This window comes from Serinus canaria, chromosome 2, assembly GCF_022539315.1.
Source record: "Serinus canaria isolate serCan28SL12 chromosome 2, serCan2020, whole genome shotgun sequence".
NCBI classification, from domain to species: Eukaryota; Metazoa; Chordata; class Aves; order Passeriformes; family Fringillidae; genus Serinus; species Serinus canaria.
The window spans coordinates 49,752,809-49,772,045 of NC_066315.1; the positions used below are offsets into that span (position 1 = coordinate 49,752,809).

Consider the following 19,237-nt stretch of genomic DNA (forward strand, 5'->3'; position numbering starts at 1 on the left):
GATCTGTGTATGGGCCCAGTCCTGTTTAAGATCTTTACTGATGATCTGAATGAAGGGATCGAGTCCATTAGCAAATTTACAGATCACACCAAATTGGTGAATATCAATCTGCTGGAGAGTAGGAGAGCTCTGCAGATCAACCTGCACAGGCTGGATCAATGGGATGAATCCAACAATATAAAGTTTAACAAGACCAAATGTCAGATCCTGCACTTTGGTTGCAACCACCCCCTGTAGAACTACAGGCTGGGAAGAGTGTGACTGGACAGTGGTCAGTCAGAAAGGGACCTTGGGGGTACTGATTGGCAGCAGCCTGAACATGAGCCAGCAGTGTGCCCACCATGGCTAAGAAGGCCAATGGCATCCTGGCCTGTATCAGAAAAATGAACCAGCCCGATTAAGGAACTGATTCTTTCTCTGTACTCAGCACTGGTGGGGCCACACCATGAGTACTGTGTTCTAGGCCTTTCAATTTAGGAAGGATGTTGAGATGCTGGAGCATGTCCAGAGAAATGCAACAAGTTTGGTGAAGGGTCTGGAACAAGTCCTATGAGGGGCAGCTGGGGGAGCTGGGGTGGTTTATCCTGGAGGAAAGGAAGCTCAGGGGAGAGAACTTATAACTCTCTACAACTCTCTCAAAGGTAGTAGGAGGGTGGCGGTTGGTGTCTTCTCCAAGGCAACCAGCTGCAGGACAAGAGCCGCCTTAGGATGCACCACAGGAGGTGTAGACTGGATATCAGGAAAAAGTTCTCCACAAAAAGAGTGATTGGGCATTAGAATGGGCTGCTAAGGGAGGCATTGGAGTCTCCATCCCTGAAGATGCTTAAGACTGGATGTAGCACTTAGTGCCATGGTCTAGTTGATAAGGTAGGTTGGACTTGATGATCCCAAAGGTCTTTTCCAATCTGGTTTATTCTATGATTTCAGATGACCTTTTCCTCTGAAACAAAGGTTGGTTTAGTTTGGTTTTGGGGGGGGTGTTTTGGGTTTGTTTTTTTATTTTTTTTTTAATCTGCTGCATTCTCTCTCTCAGAGGAAAAAAGTCCAAATTTTTTCATCCCTTACTAATGTATTTTCATGTCCTTCTGTTTGTCTCTTTTTTAAGACTTTCCTTGCTTTATTGCACTCAGAGACAGCATAGGAAATCCCATTCAGCACTGGTGCATGATAGGCTAGAATGAAATAGTTGTTGTTCACTCACATCTGAATTGTTGCTAAATGACTAACAGATCAAGAAGCAGCAAGATGGGAAAAATGTAGTTCTGAACATGCATAGGATGAAGGCCAGCTATATTTGGGCAGCTGTTGTAATCCAGTAGTCTTTTGGAGCATGAAAACTGCCCTTCTACCATGGTTTGAGGGGAAAAAGGGAATCCCTTTGTAGGTAACTGTATTAGCTGCAATTCTGACCTAAGTGCTTTCTACTTCAGGCACAATCAGAAGCAAGTGACACGACTTCTATCAGGATCAGCCTGTCTGAATCACCTTTGAGACAGATAGCACCTAAGTCCTTCCAAATCTGCTTCTGATAAACAGCAGCATTTACTGCTCTAATTGCAGTGTGACTGCAATTCACAAGTGCAATCTATATTCAACATGGGGAAACTTGGGATGTTAACAGGAGGCTGTGGAGTGTGTGACTCCTCAAGGAAGAGCATCCAATTCTGGCTTCAGAATTGAAAGCAACATCTTTGTGGCAATCAAGGAACAGCAGAAACGCAGATCATATGCGCAAAACGTTGTTCCCAACTGTGAGCAAGTCTACAGTTGTTGAAACTAGCCTAAAAGACATAGCAAGTGCTACACTATGCCTTGTTAGCTTGTATCTCTGTGTCCTATGCTCCAAGTCATTCACCTTTGGAGACTTATATTTATTTGCCCATTCCCAAATCACAGAATCTCTTATCCTTTCCTTTCTCTAGTCTGAAGCTCCATAGCATTCTCTTAAAAGACAATTGAGGCAGAACCCCTTTCTCTTAGGTCAGGAGAGTCACAACCCTCCTCCAGTGCGGTATTATATCTGAACACTTCCTTCTTTGGGTCACAGTGATCCAGGTCAGCTGGAAAACAGCCCACTGAGCCAACTTTCTGCATTTACTTCCTCGTTGAGCAAATCCCCCACAGAATGAGGGTTAATCCACAAGTAGCCTGTCAAAACTTGGAGAAATCTGTCCCAAGGAGAAATTAGAGGTTTATTCTTATTAGAGTTTGCTGCCACTCTTAACAAATGTACAGTAACTTTAGTGCACAAATAAAAATATTGGCTGTAGTCATGACAAAGGAGGCTTCTGTGAGTCTGTGTGGATTGCAGTCCACTGTTTGAGATGCATAACCTTCTTCACAAAGGGTTGTTAGGCTGTCAGCGCAATTGTGATCAACAGTGGAAGATGTTCTGCTCTTCCACTCCTGACTAGAGTTTTGCTGTTACAAAATTACACCAGAGATCTGAGAGCTGCTGTCTTTCAGGCTGTCCAAAGAATGCTGACAATTTCACACATGCCAGTCCTCCTCCTGGCTGAAACAAAGGTCAGTGAAGAGTGGTTACTTGACAAGAAAAGGTAAGATTAGGAGTCCAAATTGAAATAAATAAATGTTTTAAAGGGTTAAAAAAGTAAAATCAGTTTTAGCAACAGGTTGTGATGTAAATCACAAAAGAGGGAAGGCTGAGAGGACTCAATGGCTCTTTTGAAATCCTCTGAGCTCCAGAATTTTCACATCAGTTTTGATCTATAGTTAGCTCCAGTAATAATGTGGTAAAGGACTTGGTTCTGTATCTTAGAACTTCTTCATAAGATATACTAGACCACAGAAGTAAAAGGAAGCAAGGGAGAGTTTGATCTGTCCAAATTTTAAATGCTGTCACTCCTGACCTAGGACTATGCAGAAGTGTATATTGTCTGTCAAAATTATACCGACTGTGCTATTACATTTGCACTATAGTAAGAACAGAGGAGTAGGTACTGTTCCAATTTGCAGTGTTTTACTAAATCCTAGGTTTTTAGGTGTTACCCATATCTGTGTAGAAACATTAAAAGAAGCACATAAAAGTGCTCTTCATTCAGCAGTCTTCCACTCATCCTCTGTGGTCGTCTGGCCTAAGGTACTCTTCTCCACCTCCTGTCATTGTGCCATGACATATTATCGGTGAAACCAGCAGTACCTCGGTAGATAGCAGAAAGAAGCAATTACATGACGCTTTACCTTTCCACAAATATCCCAGCTTGCACTGCATGGACGATACTCCTGAACCGGGGTTTTTCCTCAGTCCTTTTGAGCATCATCCCCATTTGCCGTGTGAAGGTAGAAGCCAACCAGTCACGGACCTCTGATGGCACAGAGTCAGACTGGATATCACTGAGTTCATCTTCTGTGTCCAGTAAACGCCTAGAAGAATGAGGAAACAGAAGGGTAAACAGAGTTCCTTAGAGAGCACTACAACATTATTAAAAAAGAAACTCACATATAGCAGCTGTTAAAAGTCCTTGATTCATCAGCCCTAATAAAACACACTAGTACAAGTCTTCAACTGTTTGTTTATTCTCATACATACTTACATTTCAGATTGTGGAACTCACTACTAGGCTGAGAAACAAGAAGTATCAGCCTTCTGAAGCACAACTACATCATCATCGAATGACTTTACATCTTCAGCTCATCATATTTCTGAACTTTCTACCTTTTAAAGGTAGTTTATGGTCATTTCTGGGAATTTCTAGCATCTGAGTTAGTAACATACAGTCCTCTCCTCTCCCATTCTGGTCATCTGTGTTGAGTCTAAAAATGCATTAATCACTGGGTAAATGGCATGCAACCAAGAGGAGGGAACTCCTCTGCAATGTCTTGCCAGTCTACCTCTGTTATGAGTAATTTCTTTTTAAGTTTCAAAGTCATCATACAAGTGAAAAATTTAACATTATTCAGAAGAAATAGTTGAGTAGAAATTTAAAAACTGTCAGAAAAAGTAGGCTGCAATGACTATGAAAGCATTTCTCTAAGAAAAAGTGTATTACATTTACGTTTGGTTATGATCTCCTTCCCTTTTCCAGGAAACTTAAAGAACTTTTTAAATGAAGGACTGAAGATCTCTTCTACACAGAATACAATATTCTAATGATTAAAACCATATTGTCTATGAGTAATAAATCTTGGCTCAACCAACTTTCACAACTGGCATGTAAATTACAACTGGTGCTAGATATGAGTGCTGATGTCTGTAGTTAGCTCACCTAGTTTCATCAATGTATACTGACTCAAGAACAGTAGTCGCATATTCCAAATTCTTCTTTAGATCTACAATTGAAACTTCCCCTCTCTCCATTTGCTTTACCAAAGACCATAATCTAAAGACAGGAAAACAAAAATATGATTAGTATAAAGCAAAATAAGTTGAAAGTGAGTGTCAGTTCCCAGGACAAGACCTTGCATACACCTTTACCAGTGAGAACTTTTGGAAGTCTACAAGTTTTTTGAAGTTTTTTTCGTGTTGATACATAAAATCAACAAAAATTACTTTTCAAAGATCAGTTACAATGATGCCAGGTAAATATACATAATTCCATGGGTTATCACAGAATCATACAATCACAGAATGATAGAATATTCTGAGTTGGAAAGGACCCATCAGTATCAATGAGTCCAGCCTCTGACCCTACACAGGATACCCCAAGAATCACAACATATGCCTGAAAGCATTGCCCAAAGGCTTCTGAACTCAGACTCCTTGAGTCCTGTCACTAGTCATGAGAGGGAAGAGATCAGTATCTACCACTCCAGTTCCCTTCAAGAAATTGTTGAAGACTGCAATGAGGTCTCCTCTTAGTCTCCTCTTCTCCAGTCTGAACAGATCACGTGGTCTCAGTCACTCTTTGTAAGGCTTCACCTCCAGATCTTTCACCATACTTGTGCCCTCCTATGGTAACTTTCTAATAGTTTAATATCTTTCTTATATTGTGGTGCACAACACTGTACACAGTACTCGAGGTGAGGCCATACCAGTGCAGAGCAGGGCAGGACAATCACTTCCATTAATCAGCTGTCTGTTCCCTACTCAAAACTGAAATAAATAAAAATAGAAATTACTTTAAATTTAACACAGGAGCTAAGAAGGACAATTTCAATTCTGCCATAAGAAGGAACTACTTGAATAGTATCTCTTAACAAATTACTCTTACTCCTAATGATTGATGTACACATGCAAAACTCTATTAGAGTATACTTAGAAACACTATTGTAGAAATACCATACAAGGTTAGGAAATGCTATGATTTTCATTAGATCAAGCAGTCACCATATATTTTGGGCATATTAAACAGAACTCACTACTTTCACATTCAAACAGTAAGCATTGCTTCATATGCCTCCTTGTTTCTTCATTCTGTGTGTGGGGAGTCTGCAGATATGACCATTTAACTAACTACCAGAAACATTGTACACAAGCCACAGCAGTCAATTTTACAGAAAAAACACGACCTGTGGTTCTTCCTGACTTTTACTTAATTGATATAAGTATTTGGCAGCTTTATGCTGCAACTCATTCAAAACTCATGTTCAATAATAGCACAGTGGGTAATGATTCCTTCATGGAACCAACATTCTTCAATGAAGAGTATGCAAAGTACTATGTGCATGAATCATTTAGAAAAACAGAAGTGCTGTTGTTTCTCACACCATCATGTGAAAAAACTACACTGTCATTGTCTAATCATCCATTATCTTTAACTATTCCTGATTCATTGAGTCACTACTCTATTCATTGAGCAGCAACCCCCAATTAATTGTATTAAATAAGTGCCTGGTGATAGTTTGCCTGTAATATATCTGTTTTGTTTTTCTTTTAATAATACTAAATGGACAGAAGAGAATCCAGGAAAATTTATTACCTGAAAAAATCTGCTTCAAGATAGCTGAAATAATTTTGAAATTCAATCAAATTCACCTGTGGCACTTAGGGACACGGTTGAGTGACAGCTTGGCAGTGCTGGGTTAATGGTTGGACTCAATGATCTTAGCAGTCAACTCTAAGATCAACTCATTTGTGATAACATTCCTTTGAGAGCCAGCTCAAATAGCTTTAAAAAAAAAAGTAAAACCAACAACAAACTTTATAAATTAACAAAATAGCTATCAGAAGTAGACCTGACTGTGTAAAAGCTGGCTTCAGTATAAACACAAAAAAGTTTGGAAAATAAACATCTGAACTGAAAGACAAAAACTTTCCTTCTGATCTTCAGCACATTCCTCGCTCTCCTCTGGAAAACCACCATAATTACTGGTAAGAAATTCTTACTAAGCTTGAGAAGCAGTGAACCGTATCAAAGAATTCCTACACAGAATTAGGCATGCATCTGCCATCTCATTATAATTGACAAGCTTGATAAATCGGATATTCTGAGTCATATCAGAGTTAAAGAGCATGTGCAGACTATCTAAGCACATAGAGGGTCTGACAGATCCCCTGCAACAGTATCTGTCTGCCTGTCGGGGTGTAAAAAAACTGTAAAGCAAATACACAGGATATTTAACACTGTCCAAAAGTATCTAGAGCAGACTGCAGGTGGTTATGCATGTAATGCACATGTGCAGTAGTTTCAGTCAACTGGGTAGACAGATGTCTCCACAGTTTGCATAGCAAATCCCTGAAACCTATTCCAAGAGAGAACTGGTGGAAGTACAGCAGACACAAGAAGGAACCTAGAAGTTTACCACCTCTTTTTACAACAGTCAGCACGTATTATTCATTCCACACTCTGCCACATCTTAATGTAAGGCTCTGCATACATATATAATGTTTTCACTGTGGAAAAGGCACACCTAGAAAGCCAGATCATGTTGTAATACTCAAAATGAAACTAAAAAAAGAGTAACTGGTAGCCTGTGACACAATGAATTTTTATTATGCCTGATGTCTATCTTCTGTCACTACTTTTGTATACAAAAAAATGCAAGCCACAACATTCAGAGGAAATAAAAATGTGCAAAGAGCAAATACACAGTACTGCTACACTGACATTTTAATCCAAAAAATTTATATGCAATTTCCCAAGTAATTGCTTTGCCTTCTTCATGTTTCCTGAAATATCCTCCTTCCTTTGAATAAATACAAAGGAAAATAAAATACAAACATTAAAAATTGTAAGTAACCAATTATTTTTATTATTATTATAAGCATGAAAGTACAACAATGATAAGTTCAGTGGCCTTGGCAGGATGGTAAAAAGCTTGTTTCAACTCACCTTGAGTGGAACATGAAAGAACCTTGAGATAAACTTTTGACAACATTAGTCAACTATAAGTGAAATTAAATAGTTTAGGTTTTCACTTCACATTTATAAATTCCTTCATGCCTATCAAAGGAAGTCCTGTGCTGGAAACTTTTGTAAACTTTGGCTTACTGAATGATTTTCAATACAACAACAGTCTAGACACTTCCTCAGCACCAGGATTGTCTTCCTGTCCTGCTACTGAGAACTCTAAAGGATGCGCACTCCTCCAGTATGCAAACACCTCCCTCATTCTCAGGTTCTGAACTTTGGGACTGAATGAGCAAATATAAGCAGTTAAAAGGATTTGTCATGCTTTGGGGTTTTTTAAATTCAAGTCAACTGTTTCACCTAGCACAAACCTTTTATAGAAATCAGGTACAGATGCTCATGGAAGTCACTGGGGGTGAATAGCAAAGATAAACCACCTGTCTGTCATATACTTCCTCAGGAAAATGTGCACTGCCTTCTCCCACTCGTGAAAGAAATGAGCCAGGAGATTATCTTAGGTGGTGATTGTGGCTTCAGAAGGCTAAGATGAGGTGAGATGGCTCATTCCACTGAATAAATGTGAGAGCTGAACAAGGATTAATTTCAGATGTCAGAGAGAAAGAAAGGCTGCTGTCACCGACATGTTCTATGAAAAATCCTTTCCTTAGGATTTTTCCCTCCTGAGAAGCTGAGTGGCCTCATGAACAAACTGTAAACAATTCTTACCTGCTGCTGTGGAATGCAACAGGAGGATCTGTGATTGGTCTCATCTGGTTGTTTCTAACTAATGGCCAATCACAGTCCACGTGTCCAGACTGTCTTGGTCAGACACAAGCCTTTGTTATTCATTCCTTTTCTATTCTTAGCTTAGCCTTCTGATGAAATCCTTTCTTCTGTTTTTTTAGTATAGTTTTAATATATTATATATCATAAAATAATAAACCAAGCCTTCTGAAACATGGAGTCAAGATTCTCATCTCTTCCCTCATCCTAAGACCCCTGCAAACAATGCAACAGGCTGCTATATTCATTTTTCACAACCAGCGATCTTCTAATCGCTGGTTGTGAAAAAAGAATATTTCCCAAAGCAAGCCTTCCTGTTGGCAGAATAGTTCTTTTTGAGATGTTAGTGTGAATTAGTTTTTCAAGGAAACTGTTCAAACACAATACAGTCATTGAATTTGTTGACAATGACATCCAAAGACAATGAATTATATCTTCCATAATTAGGCATTTTCAAACCACTGTTGCCTTTTATAAAAAACCAGCATACATTATAACACGTCAGACACAAATCTAACAATTTTTAATTTGCATCCTTAAAAATAGGTACCTGAAAGAAACTGTCAATAAATATATTTAATATACAATAAATAGATAATATATTATACGTACAATAAAACCATACACAATAAGATCACCTGCCTTGGACTCAGGAGAACAGACTTCAGCATCTTTGGGGACCCATGTCATAGAGTACTCTGTGGTAGAGCCCTGATGAGCAGAGTGGCACCAGAATACTGGCTAGTATTCAAGGATCTCTTCCTCCAAGCTCAGGAACAATGTATCTTAACAAGAGAAAATGGGGCAAAAATGCCAAAAGGCATCCATACATGGATAAAGAGCTGCTGAGCACCTCAGAGATAAAAAAGAAGTTTATAGAAGGTAGAAGCAAAGACAAGCTAAAGCCCAGTTAGAATTGAATCTAGACAGAGATGTCAAAGACAATGGAAAGAGCTTCTATAGGTATCTTGATAACAAAAAAAAAATGATTAGGGATAATGTGGGCCCTCTCTAGGAGGAAATGGGAGACCTGGCTACCTGGATAGGCCTGGAATATGGAGAAGACTGAGATTCTAAATGAATTTTATGCTTCAGTCTTCCACAGCAAGTACTCCAGACACCCTGCCCAAGTAATGAAAGGAAAATTCAAGGACTGTGAGAATGAAGACCCTAAGTTCACTGTAGGAGGGAATCAAATTCAAGACCATCTAAGGAACCAGAATGTGCAGAAGTCTATGGGATCTGATGAGATTCATCCATAGGTCCTAAGGGTAGACAAAGTTGCTAATCTATTATCCACCATATTTGAGAAACTGGGGCAGTCAGGTGAAATTCATGATGACTGTGTGTTGATTTGGCACAGCTTGGTTTTTTGTAGTGGGTAGGCTGCTGGAGGGGTAGTTTCTGTGACAAGCTGCTAGAAGCTTCCACCATGTCTCACAGAAACAATCTCTAACAGCTTTGAAGATGGACATGCTGCTGGCCCAATTAAAGAGGTTTTTACTGCCCCTGCCAAAGTGTATAAGAAAAAAATAAAAATAGCACACAAGCAGTTTTTGCTTCCAGGTGTGGCGAGGCGCCACCACTGGGGGCCATCCTGGCACAGCCAGTGGTGATGTGCTGCTGGAGCCACCAACATCTTGGTGCGGCTCCAGAGAGCCTTGCCTGCCTGGCTGCCCCCAGCCTGCCAAGCTGCAGGCAGAAGGGCAGGGGCAGCACTGGTGGCTTTTCCTTCCCAGTGCCCCACATGAGGAGAGGCGTTAAATAGCACCAGTGCCCTAGCAGCCACCACTGCCCACATGATGGTGGTGGGGTCACCTAGCCAGCAGCAGAAAGATGACAAGCAACTCCTCAACACGGAACCTAGACGAGATTGACCTCCCATCACTGCAAGATCTTGCAAGATCTTTGAATTAGTGGAACACGTTGCCAATGGTACCTACAAGCAGCAGTTTTTTCCAAGTCAGAGACGAGGAGGAAGTGAGGACATGTTAGAGAAAACAACATGGCTGTTGTATTGCACTAAATAGTTTATTTAGTTGTTGTTTCACTGGTGATGGGCAATTTCTACTGAGCATGTTGGGTCAAGTAGATGTGTTTTCCCCCTCCCTCATCACATGGTCTCCCCCTCACACACCCCCCCTGTTATACACACCTGGTCTGTCCCAAAAGTAATTCACCCCTCCCCAATGGCATCCCATTGGCTCTGGTCCTCTCTCCCCTGCCCCCATCCCCTAGGGTATAAAACCTCCTGTGTGAGAGTTCCACGCCCTCTTTTCCTACCTGGGTGACCCCATTACCAGAGTGTCATGCCACCAAGCCAATAAACAAGATACTTGTACCCACGTGGAGAAGAGCGCCTCTTGTCTTTTACCTTTGTCTATGCGGGTCCATGTGGGCTAGAGTCTTAAGCTAGCCGGATTGGACTCATATAAGGTCCAAGAAAACCATGGATTACCACACATGGCAGCACCAAGTTCAGTGGAAAACAACAGAGGGGGAGGGGGTGCTTCAAGCATCGGAGCCAAAATTCCACTACAGGCTGTGGTGAGGACTATGATGAAACAAACTTGTCCCCTTGTAGTACATAAAGTCCATGGGAGATGCAGAGATCCACTTGCAGCCTGTGAGAAAAGTGCTCATGCTGGAGCAAGTGGATGTCAGAGAAAGCTGTGATCTAGTGGGAGATCTGAATAGAGAGAGAGGGCCTCTGCTTCCAGAGATAGAGGGAGAGGGCCCTTGCTTCCAAATTAGAGCAGCCTATTCTTAGAAGTCTGCACTCCGTGGACAACAGTTTCTGGAAGAGTATTTGCTCATAGGAGGGACCTCATGGCATAGCAGAGGAAAGACTACTCTCTCTGAGCAAACAGAAGAAGACCTCAAGTAACGAAGTGACCAAAACCCCATAGCCTGTCTCTCTGTACTGTTGGTGGGAAAAGAGGGAGGGAACTGGGGAGAAATGACATCTTATATCCTCCCCTGACTGTGTTAATAATAAATTTACCTTATAGCTTTAAATTTGAGCCTGTTTTGCCCTTAGAGTGTTTTTCTTCCAATCCTTATCTCAACTCATGAGCCCTTTGTTAATTTTTATTTCCTCTCTCCTCTATCAAACTATAGCAGAAGGAGTGAGCCATCAACTTCTGTAGCTGCCTGGCATCTGGCCAGTATCAAACCAAGACAGACTGAATAAAAGGGAAATATAACCTCTATTTCTTAAAAAGGGAAAGTGGAAGACCCAAGGAACTGCAGACAATTCAGTCTCACATCTGTACCAGGCAAGATCAAGGAGCATATTCTCCTGGAAAACATGTTGGTGAACAAAGAGATTACTGGTGATAAGCAACATGGCTTCACTAAGGGGAAATCATGCCTGACAAGTTTGATGGCTTTCTATGACAGGACTCCAGAGTTGGTGGATAGGGGCAAAGCAACTGACATTGTTTACCTGGACTTGTGCAAAGTACTCAACACTGTCCTGCATGACTTCCTTGTCTCCAAACGGGAGACACATGGATTTGATGGATGGACCACTCAGTGCATAAAGACTTAACTGGATGGCTGCACCCAAACAGTGGTGCGGTAATGGCTCATTGTCTACATGGAAACCAGCGACAAATGGTGTCCCTCAGGAACTGGTGTTGGGGCTCACACTGTTCAACATCTTTGTTGGCAACATGGACATGAGATTGGTACACCCTCAGCAAGTTCACTGACAACACCAAGCTCTGCACACCACAAGTGGAAGTGCAGTTAATGTGATGGAGGGAAGGAATAATGCCATCCAGAAGGACCTCAACAGGCTTGAGAGGTTGGCCAATGCAAACCTCATGAAATTCAATAAAGCAAAATGAAAGGTCCTGCATCTGTGTTGGGGCAATCACAGGAGCTGGGCAGAGAAGTGATTGAGAGCAGTTCTGTGAAGAAGGGCTTGGCTGTGGCAGGTGATGAAAAACTCAACATGAGCCAGCAGTGTGTGCTCACAGTCTAGAAAGTCAGTGGAATCCTGGACTGCATCAAAAGGAGCACAGCCAATAGGTCAAGGGAAGTGATTCTCCCTGTACCCTGCTTTTGTGAAACACCACCTGGAATAGTACATACAGTTCCAACTTAAGAAGGGCATGGAAGTGTTAGAACAAGTCCAGAGGAGGGCCACAAAGTTGATTAAGGGATCAGAGCCCTTCCTGTATGAAGGCAGGCTGAGAAAGAAAAGGCTGTTCAGCCAGAAGAAGAGAAGACTGCATAGAGACCTCACAGCAACCTTCCATTATCTGAAGGGGACCTTCAGAAAAGCTAGAGAGGGACTCTCCATCAGGAACTCTAGAGGTAGAACAAGGAGTAACGTATTTAAAGGGGGAAATTTGGGTTAAATATACAGAAGAAATTCTTTATTGTGAGAGTGGTGAGATACTGGAACAGGTTGTCCAGAGAAGTTGTGGATGCTCCATACTTAAAAACATTAGGAGTGAAGGATGGGGCTCTGAGCAACCTGATCTAGGGGAAGAAGTCCATGGTTATGGAAGGGGACTTGAAACTTGTTCTGGTTCCAGAAAGAATAGGGATGATTTTTGCAGTAAGCAAGAGGGAACATGGCTAGAACCTGGAGGGTATTCTGTACCATCTCACATCATTACCAGTGAAAAAGGGAGTCTCCTACAGGGATAAGAGGTCTTTTTTGGTCTTTATGTGGCTGCAGTTGGGTCTGGCTCTGCATTGAGCATTTTGCACATGAGTCTCTCTTTTGTACACTTCTGGTTTTAGTATTGTTGCTGTTATGTTTGTGTTCTTATCTAAATGCTCTTTCCAGAAAATTGGTCTTATCTTAACCCATAGTCTTTACTTTTTTGTTCCTCTAATTCTCCTGTCTGCCTGCTACAGAGGGCAGAGGGAGGGTGAGGTGGGGAAGCAGCGTGGTTTGCAGGGTCTCAGTAGACACTTACTTGGGAACTACCATTCCAGCTGCTCTCAAGAGACAGCACACACCACAAGGTAACCTGCATGATCACAGAGATGACATCAGGAAGTGGGATGGAAAACCCATCTCTCTCCTAGCAGCACAGATGTGTGAGTTGAGAGGAAGGCCAACCACCACAGAAAATTCTTCAAGGATAAATGCTGCTCCAGTTTCCAGTGGGCTAGTTTTCAGACACAATGGAATGGCTGAATGTTATTTCTGATCCTCTTGAAGGGACCTAAAGCTAATATTTTCATTGTTCAAGACATGAACAATGACTACTATGATTAGAACTAGAGGGGTTCTGCCTCCAGGAGGAGGAAAGGGACTGTGGGAATCCACAAAATCAGATGGTTTTGGGAAAGCTGCAAAAGGCAGGCCTCGGAGACAGCAGAACTGTGATTAGAGCTAAGCAGTAGCCATGAGATTGGTCAGCAGAAAAATTATTTAGAAAGTAGACAAGCAACAACAAATAGAAAAATGCTCTGTGTATTAACGTTTGTCTAGGATAACTCCCTAAGCTGCAGAAAAGTTTATCTAGCAAGATATTAAGAAGTTTGAAGCTTAATAATGGAGCTCTGTGCATTGTGTTTTAAAGCTTATAAGCAGGTATTGTATTCAAAATAAGTGAGCATTGTTTTAACCAAAGGTACGTGTGCTTATAGCAGTTGGATGGAATCACTGTCAATATGCTTCTGCTTTGTGTGATTGGTCAAAAAAGTTATAAAGTAAGTTGTAACATTAAGTTCTTGGTCTGCTGCCTGGGATGTGAGCTGAGGACATCTTCCCACTCTCATAACCATGTAATGAGACTGATCCTGTAAAATAAAACAGCTCAAGGCATGTTCCACAGCACTCCCATCCCATTTGTGATTTGTATATGAACCCCCAGACAGTGATAAGGGACAACCGGATCTATTGGACTATGTGGATTTCATGGATTTGTGCATCCGACCTGCAAGAGTATAAGGCTTTAGCTGACACTGACACACAATGTGCCCTGATGCCATCAAGATCTATAGAAGCAGAATCCATCTCTATTTCTGAGGTGACAGCTGACAGGATAGGAGCTGAAGCAAACCTGACTGGGAATGAGTGGCAAAAACACTCCAATTCTGATTGGTCCAGAGGCCCTGAGTGTCCTTAGCATAGATTAACTCAGGAGAGCATATTTTAAGGATCCAAAAGGGCATTGTTGGGATTTTGGGGTAACTGTTGTCGAGATAGAGGAAATTAGCTGAACACTTTGCCTGGTTTCCCAGATGACCTTCTGCTGTGGGATGGGTGACGATCGAAGAACAACATGTACTGATCGCTAGCAGAACAGTGCACCATAGACAGCACCACACAAACCAGGACTCTGTCCCCCCATCCATGAGATGATTCATAAACTGAAGAGCAACCCTTTAATATCCCTATATGGACAGCGCATAAATCCAATGGAGAGAGGAGGCTGACAGTAGACTAATCATGGCTTGAACAAAGTCACACCGCCATTGAGTGCTGCTGTGGACATGCTGGAGCTTCAGTACAAACTGGAGTCCAAGGCAGCAAAGTGGTGCCACCATTGATATTTTGCTAATGCATTTTTCTCCATTCCTTTAGCAAAAGAGTGGAGGCAACAGTTTGCTTTCACCTGAAGGGATGTTCAGTACACCTGGATTCAGATGTCCAAAGGGACGAAATACAGCTCCACTATTTGCCATAGACTGATCCAGATTGCAGTGGAAAAGGGTGAGGCTCCAGAACAGCACAGTACATTGATGACATCATCATGTGGGGCAAAACAGTTAAGGAAGTTTTGAGAAAGGAGAGAAAATAATTCATATCCCCCTGAAGGCTGGTATTGCCATAAAGCAAAGTGAAGGGACCTGCCCAGGAATATGACTTTTTAGGGATAAAATGGCATATCATCAGATTCCAATGGATGTAGTCAAGAAAATTGCAGTTATGTCCCCACCAGCCTGCTAAAAGTAAAGACAAGTTTTCCTCAGTGCTGTGGGTTTTTGGAGAATCCATGCTCTGGATTACAGTCAGATCATAAGCCCTCTCTGTCAAGTGACTAGGGAGAAGAATGGTTTCAAATGGGGTCCTCAAAAACAACAACCTTTTAAACAAATTAAACAGGAGACTGTTCATGCAGTAGCCATGGAGTTGGGAACACAAAAGAAGCAAAGCCTACTACACTCCTGCCAAAAAAGAGATACTGGCAGCTTATGAAGGGGTTCAAGCAGCTTAAGAAGTGATTGGCACCAACTCCTCTTGTCACCCTGACAGCCACTGCTGTGCTGGATGTTTAAAAGGACAGTCCCATCCACACATCATGCCTCTTTTGCTACATGGAGTAAGTGGATCACATTGATCACACAGCAAGCTTGAATAGGAAAACCTAGTCACCCAGGGATCTTGGAAATGATCATGGATTAGCCTGAGGGCAAAAATTTGGAACTATCTGCAGAGGACGAGAAGGGAAAGATGTCATCTGCTAAGGGGGCCACACCATATAATCAACCACCTGAAAAAGAAAAGTGATACATCCTCTTAACTAACAGTTCCTGCTATATTGTAGGGATACATAAAAAATTAAAAGCTGTATGGAGTCCTATGCAGTGAGTCACAAAAGCTACTAAGGAACAAGGTGGATAAAGTTAGGTTGCAGAGCTGAAAGCCATCCAGCTGTGTTTTACTGATATGACTGAAAGAGACAAATGGCCAGTGCTCTACCCCAACACTGACTTGTTGACAGTAGCAAAAGCTCTGTGTGATATTTAGACCTATGGAAAGAAAAATGCATTGGCAGCACAGAGGGAAACTAATCTGGGCTGCTGAAATGTGGCAGAACATCACTGCAGAGGTAGAGCACTTGGCTGTAAAAGTATGTTATGGAGATGCACACATACCCAGCAGTTGGGCTACTGAAGAACACCACAACAGTGGACAGGTAGATCAAGCTGCTAAGATTAAAGTGTCTCAGGTGGATATGGATTGACAGCATAAGTGTGAATTATTTCTGGCTTAGTGGGCCCATGACACCTTAAGCCATTAAGGAGGACATGCAACATATAGGCAGGCTCATGTTTGAGCAGTGGACATAAACACAGACACCGTCTCCCAGGTTATCCTCAACTGTAAAACATACACTGCAGTCAAGCAGCCTGTGAGAGACTGGAAAGATTGATGTCTCAGGACATTTTGGGATGCATGCAGAGGGGGAAGGGGCAGGTTGGGCCTTGCCTTGGTAAAGCAGCGCACTGCCCTGCATACACCACCCTCTTAGAGCCAGTATCCCAGCCTGGCAAAGCCTGCCAATCCCTAGCACAATGCTCTACACCCACCCCTGAAGCCTCTAACCCAGTTTCTGAGTGGCCAAATGACCAGAAGTCCCACTTGGGGGAAGGCCCAGGAAGGCCAAGGGGTATTTAAGTGTGAACAAGAGGCCAACTAATTGTCTAGACCCTACTTTATTCTTAGAAGTTCTGCCTAAACACCATTGAAACCCAGGAGTTGGTAGCTATATATGTGTGCTTTTCTAGGTCTACTCTGTCTTTCTTTCTCTTTTTATTTTGTCTTCTAATTCTCTCCTTGAAATATCGTAACTTAACATCAGATAAGCATAGCATTTGCTGAACTGGGCCAAGTTAATGCTTTGAGAAATGTTTTATGTTGACTGGATGCCAGTTCCCTGATTTTATTAAGTTTTCTAGTAATGTATTTTGTGTTGTTTTGATCTGTTGAGAATATCTTGTCAGTATTCCTCCTGTGCATCCAGAATACATGAAGCCTCTTCAAAAGTCCCATCTACCAAGTTGATTGGGGCCCTACACAGGCCAAATGGGTAAAGCCTCTGTGATGTGGGGGACAGTGGTTGAAATATAAATATGGGGAGGCCTGGCAGATGGATTGCATCACACTCCTTCAAACCCACCAAGGTGGGTACTGCAAGGCCATTGTTCTTACAATGGTGGAAGCAACCACTCGATCTGGATGGCTGGAGATGTGCCCTGTGCCTCATACCACTGCCAAGACCACCATATTGAGCCTTGAAAAAGAAGTCCTGTAGCAACATGGCACCCCAGAAAGACTTTAGTCAGATAGCCAGACTCATTTTAAAAATCACTTCATAGACACCTGAGCCAAAGAGCATGGTATGAAGAGGACATATCATATTCCTTATCACAAACCACCCTCTGTAAAAATTGAGCAGTACAATGAATTGTTGAAAAACACATTGAAAGCAGTGGGTGTCATAAAGTCAGCTCTGGACACAGAGGAACTATACTGAAAAAACACACTAAACAATTGCTCCATTGCAGAAAAAGCTGCAACAAAACACAAGACCCTAAAATGAAATACATTAAATGTATTTAATGTATTAAATGTTATCTTTTTGCATTTTCACAAATGTACCCAGTATGGCAGCAGAGTTGTTTGCTCCTGGATTAGTCAATTATCCTAGCAGGACCGTGTACCTAATACTGATAGTAGTACCAAGCATGGCTTCAAATGCCAATGTGATAAGTGAGAAAGAAAAGTAAGTGATCTTCTTTTTCCTAAAGGACCACTCTAATATCACCCACATAGAATAAATAGAGTTGGCTTAGGACTTAAGTCCAAATTTGAAAAATAGGTTGTAACAGAAAATGTAGATCCATCAAAAACTCTTTTGTCTAAAAGGGAAAATATCTCAAAAGAATGGATGGTTACTCTAATTCATGTTCAGGTTTGCTGACACGGTGCTAAGAATCCTCATTAGTATTGTTAAAGTACTAGATAATTTAGGTAAGTTTTACTGAATAAGGTTTATTAGTGTTGGTTCCATTTTGATGTCTTCTACATTTTATTTCACAGACTATTCTTGTTAGTTTGAGTAAAGGTTTAACAATTTTTTTATGAAAAAGAGTACAGAAGAATACCAGCTGGACAGTTCCACCTTTTAAAGTAGGCCCAAGGACTGAGCTTTCTCCATCTAGAAATGTTCTTTGACAGCATAACATAGTAATAGGACAGAAAAGTCACTGCTCTTCACCACATCAAGTGTTTGCACATTTTTATCTTGCTAAGATTTAGGATATTTATGTTCATATTTCGTTTTTAAAGTTTTTGCCACCAATATTTTAAGATGTTCGTATTTTTCCTCTAGTTGCCACAGTGGATGGGAAAGGTTCCTCTCTCAATTTAGTTTTGGCAGCTTACATAGGATTTAATATGATTATGGAATCAAATTTTTGTACTTCTTTCTATCTCCTCAGAGCAAAGTTTAAAATTACTTTATCGAGGGAAGCATGTGTAGTAACAGTAAGAGATGTGTAAAGCTTAATTTTGCAGAAGAAAGGGATGCTGAACAGTTGGTGGCCTCTGTAAGGAGGGAGAAAAGGGGCTGACAGATGAACTGAATTGGCAGTTGTAAAGTTCCAGCTGTAGGTAAAGAAGATATAAGTGTTTAAGAGAAGAAGAAAAATTTTGGGGTTGAGAACCATTGAAGCGTTTGATAAAGCTGAAAACTTATTTGGTATGATCTCAGGACCCTGACTGATGATAGGCTGAAGAGGTTGGAATTACTTGAGTGCTGTTATATTTTGTCTCCCACCCTTGAGGGAATCCAAACTATGTAGTAGAATATTTATGGAATATAATTTTCCCATGGTACCCACTGACCTTTTCCTCTTTCCCTAGGTAAGAGTTCTGAGATCCCCTGAAATCTGCTGGGGAGAGCACTAAGAGTTGTAATCCAGCGCATGTATATTTGTTTGCGTGGTGGTGATAACTTGACCTGTAAGATCATAGACACCAAAAGGCAAGATAGCCTAACCATCTTTTCTTAGAGTTTGTATAACGAGTGCAATGCATTGCACTATCAATAAGCAAGAGAGAATCTTAAATTGAATTTGCCATTCTATATTGGAGCCCAATTTATTAGTTCAGCAAATATCAAAAATAGTTTTAAAAAATTTTTTAGCATTCAAGAACACTAAACCTCACTGAAGAAGCATGCTCTTTCAAGAAACACAAAGGAAATCACAGACCATATGATTTAGACCATGATGCGTCGAAACGCTGGACTTGTTGGTCACTGCAGATGAAAGATTGGTTCATGAACTCTCTCCCTGGATCCTGGTTTGCATTGCACCTTGCCTGCAATGTTAGAGACTCACTAAGTCAGGGACAATGAGTTGAATAGAGGAAAATATTTTTTTAAAGATTTACACTTTGATTGTTGGAATAGCAATTGGTTTTTACATAAGTTCCTGTA

At 41.3% G+C, this 19,237-nt stretch overlaps 1 protein-coding gene across 1 annotated transcript in view; it reads right to left on the bottom strand.

The window, feature by feature from the left end:
* The window catches only part of PDE1C (phosphodiesterase 1C), a 196,977-nt gene that overhangs the window by 60,837 nt on the left and 116,903 nt on the right, over positions 1–19,237 (bottom strand). The window contains 3 exon segments of the mRNA XM_050971009.1: positions 2,099–2,168; positions 3,202–3,384; positions 4,227–4,340. Coding sequence (XP_050826966.1) covers positions 2,099–2,168; positions 3,202–3,384; positions 4,227–4,340 — 367 coding nt within the window.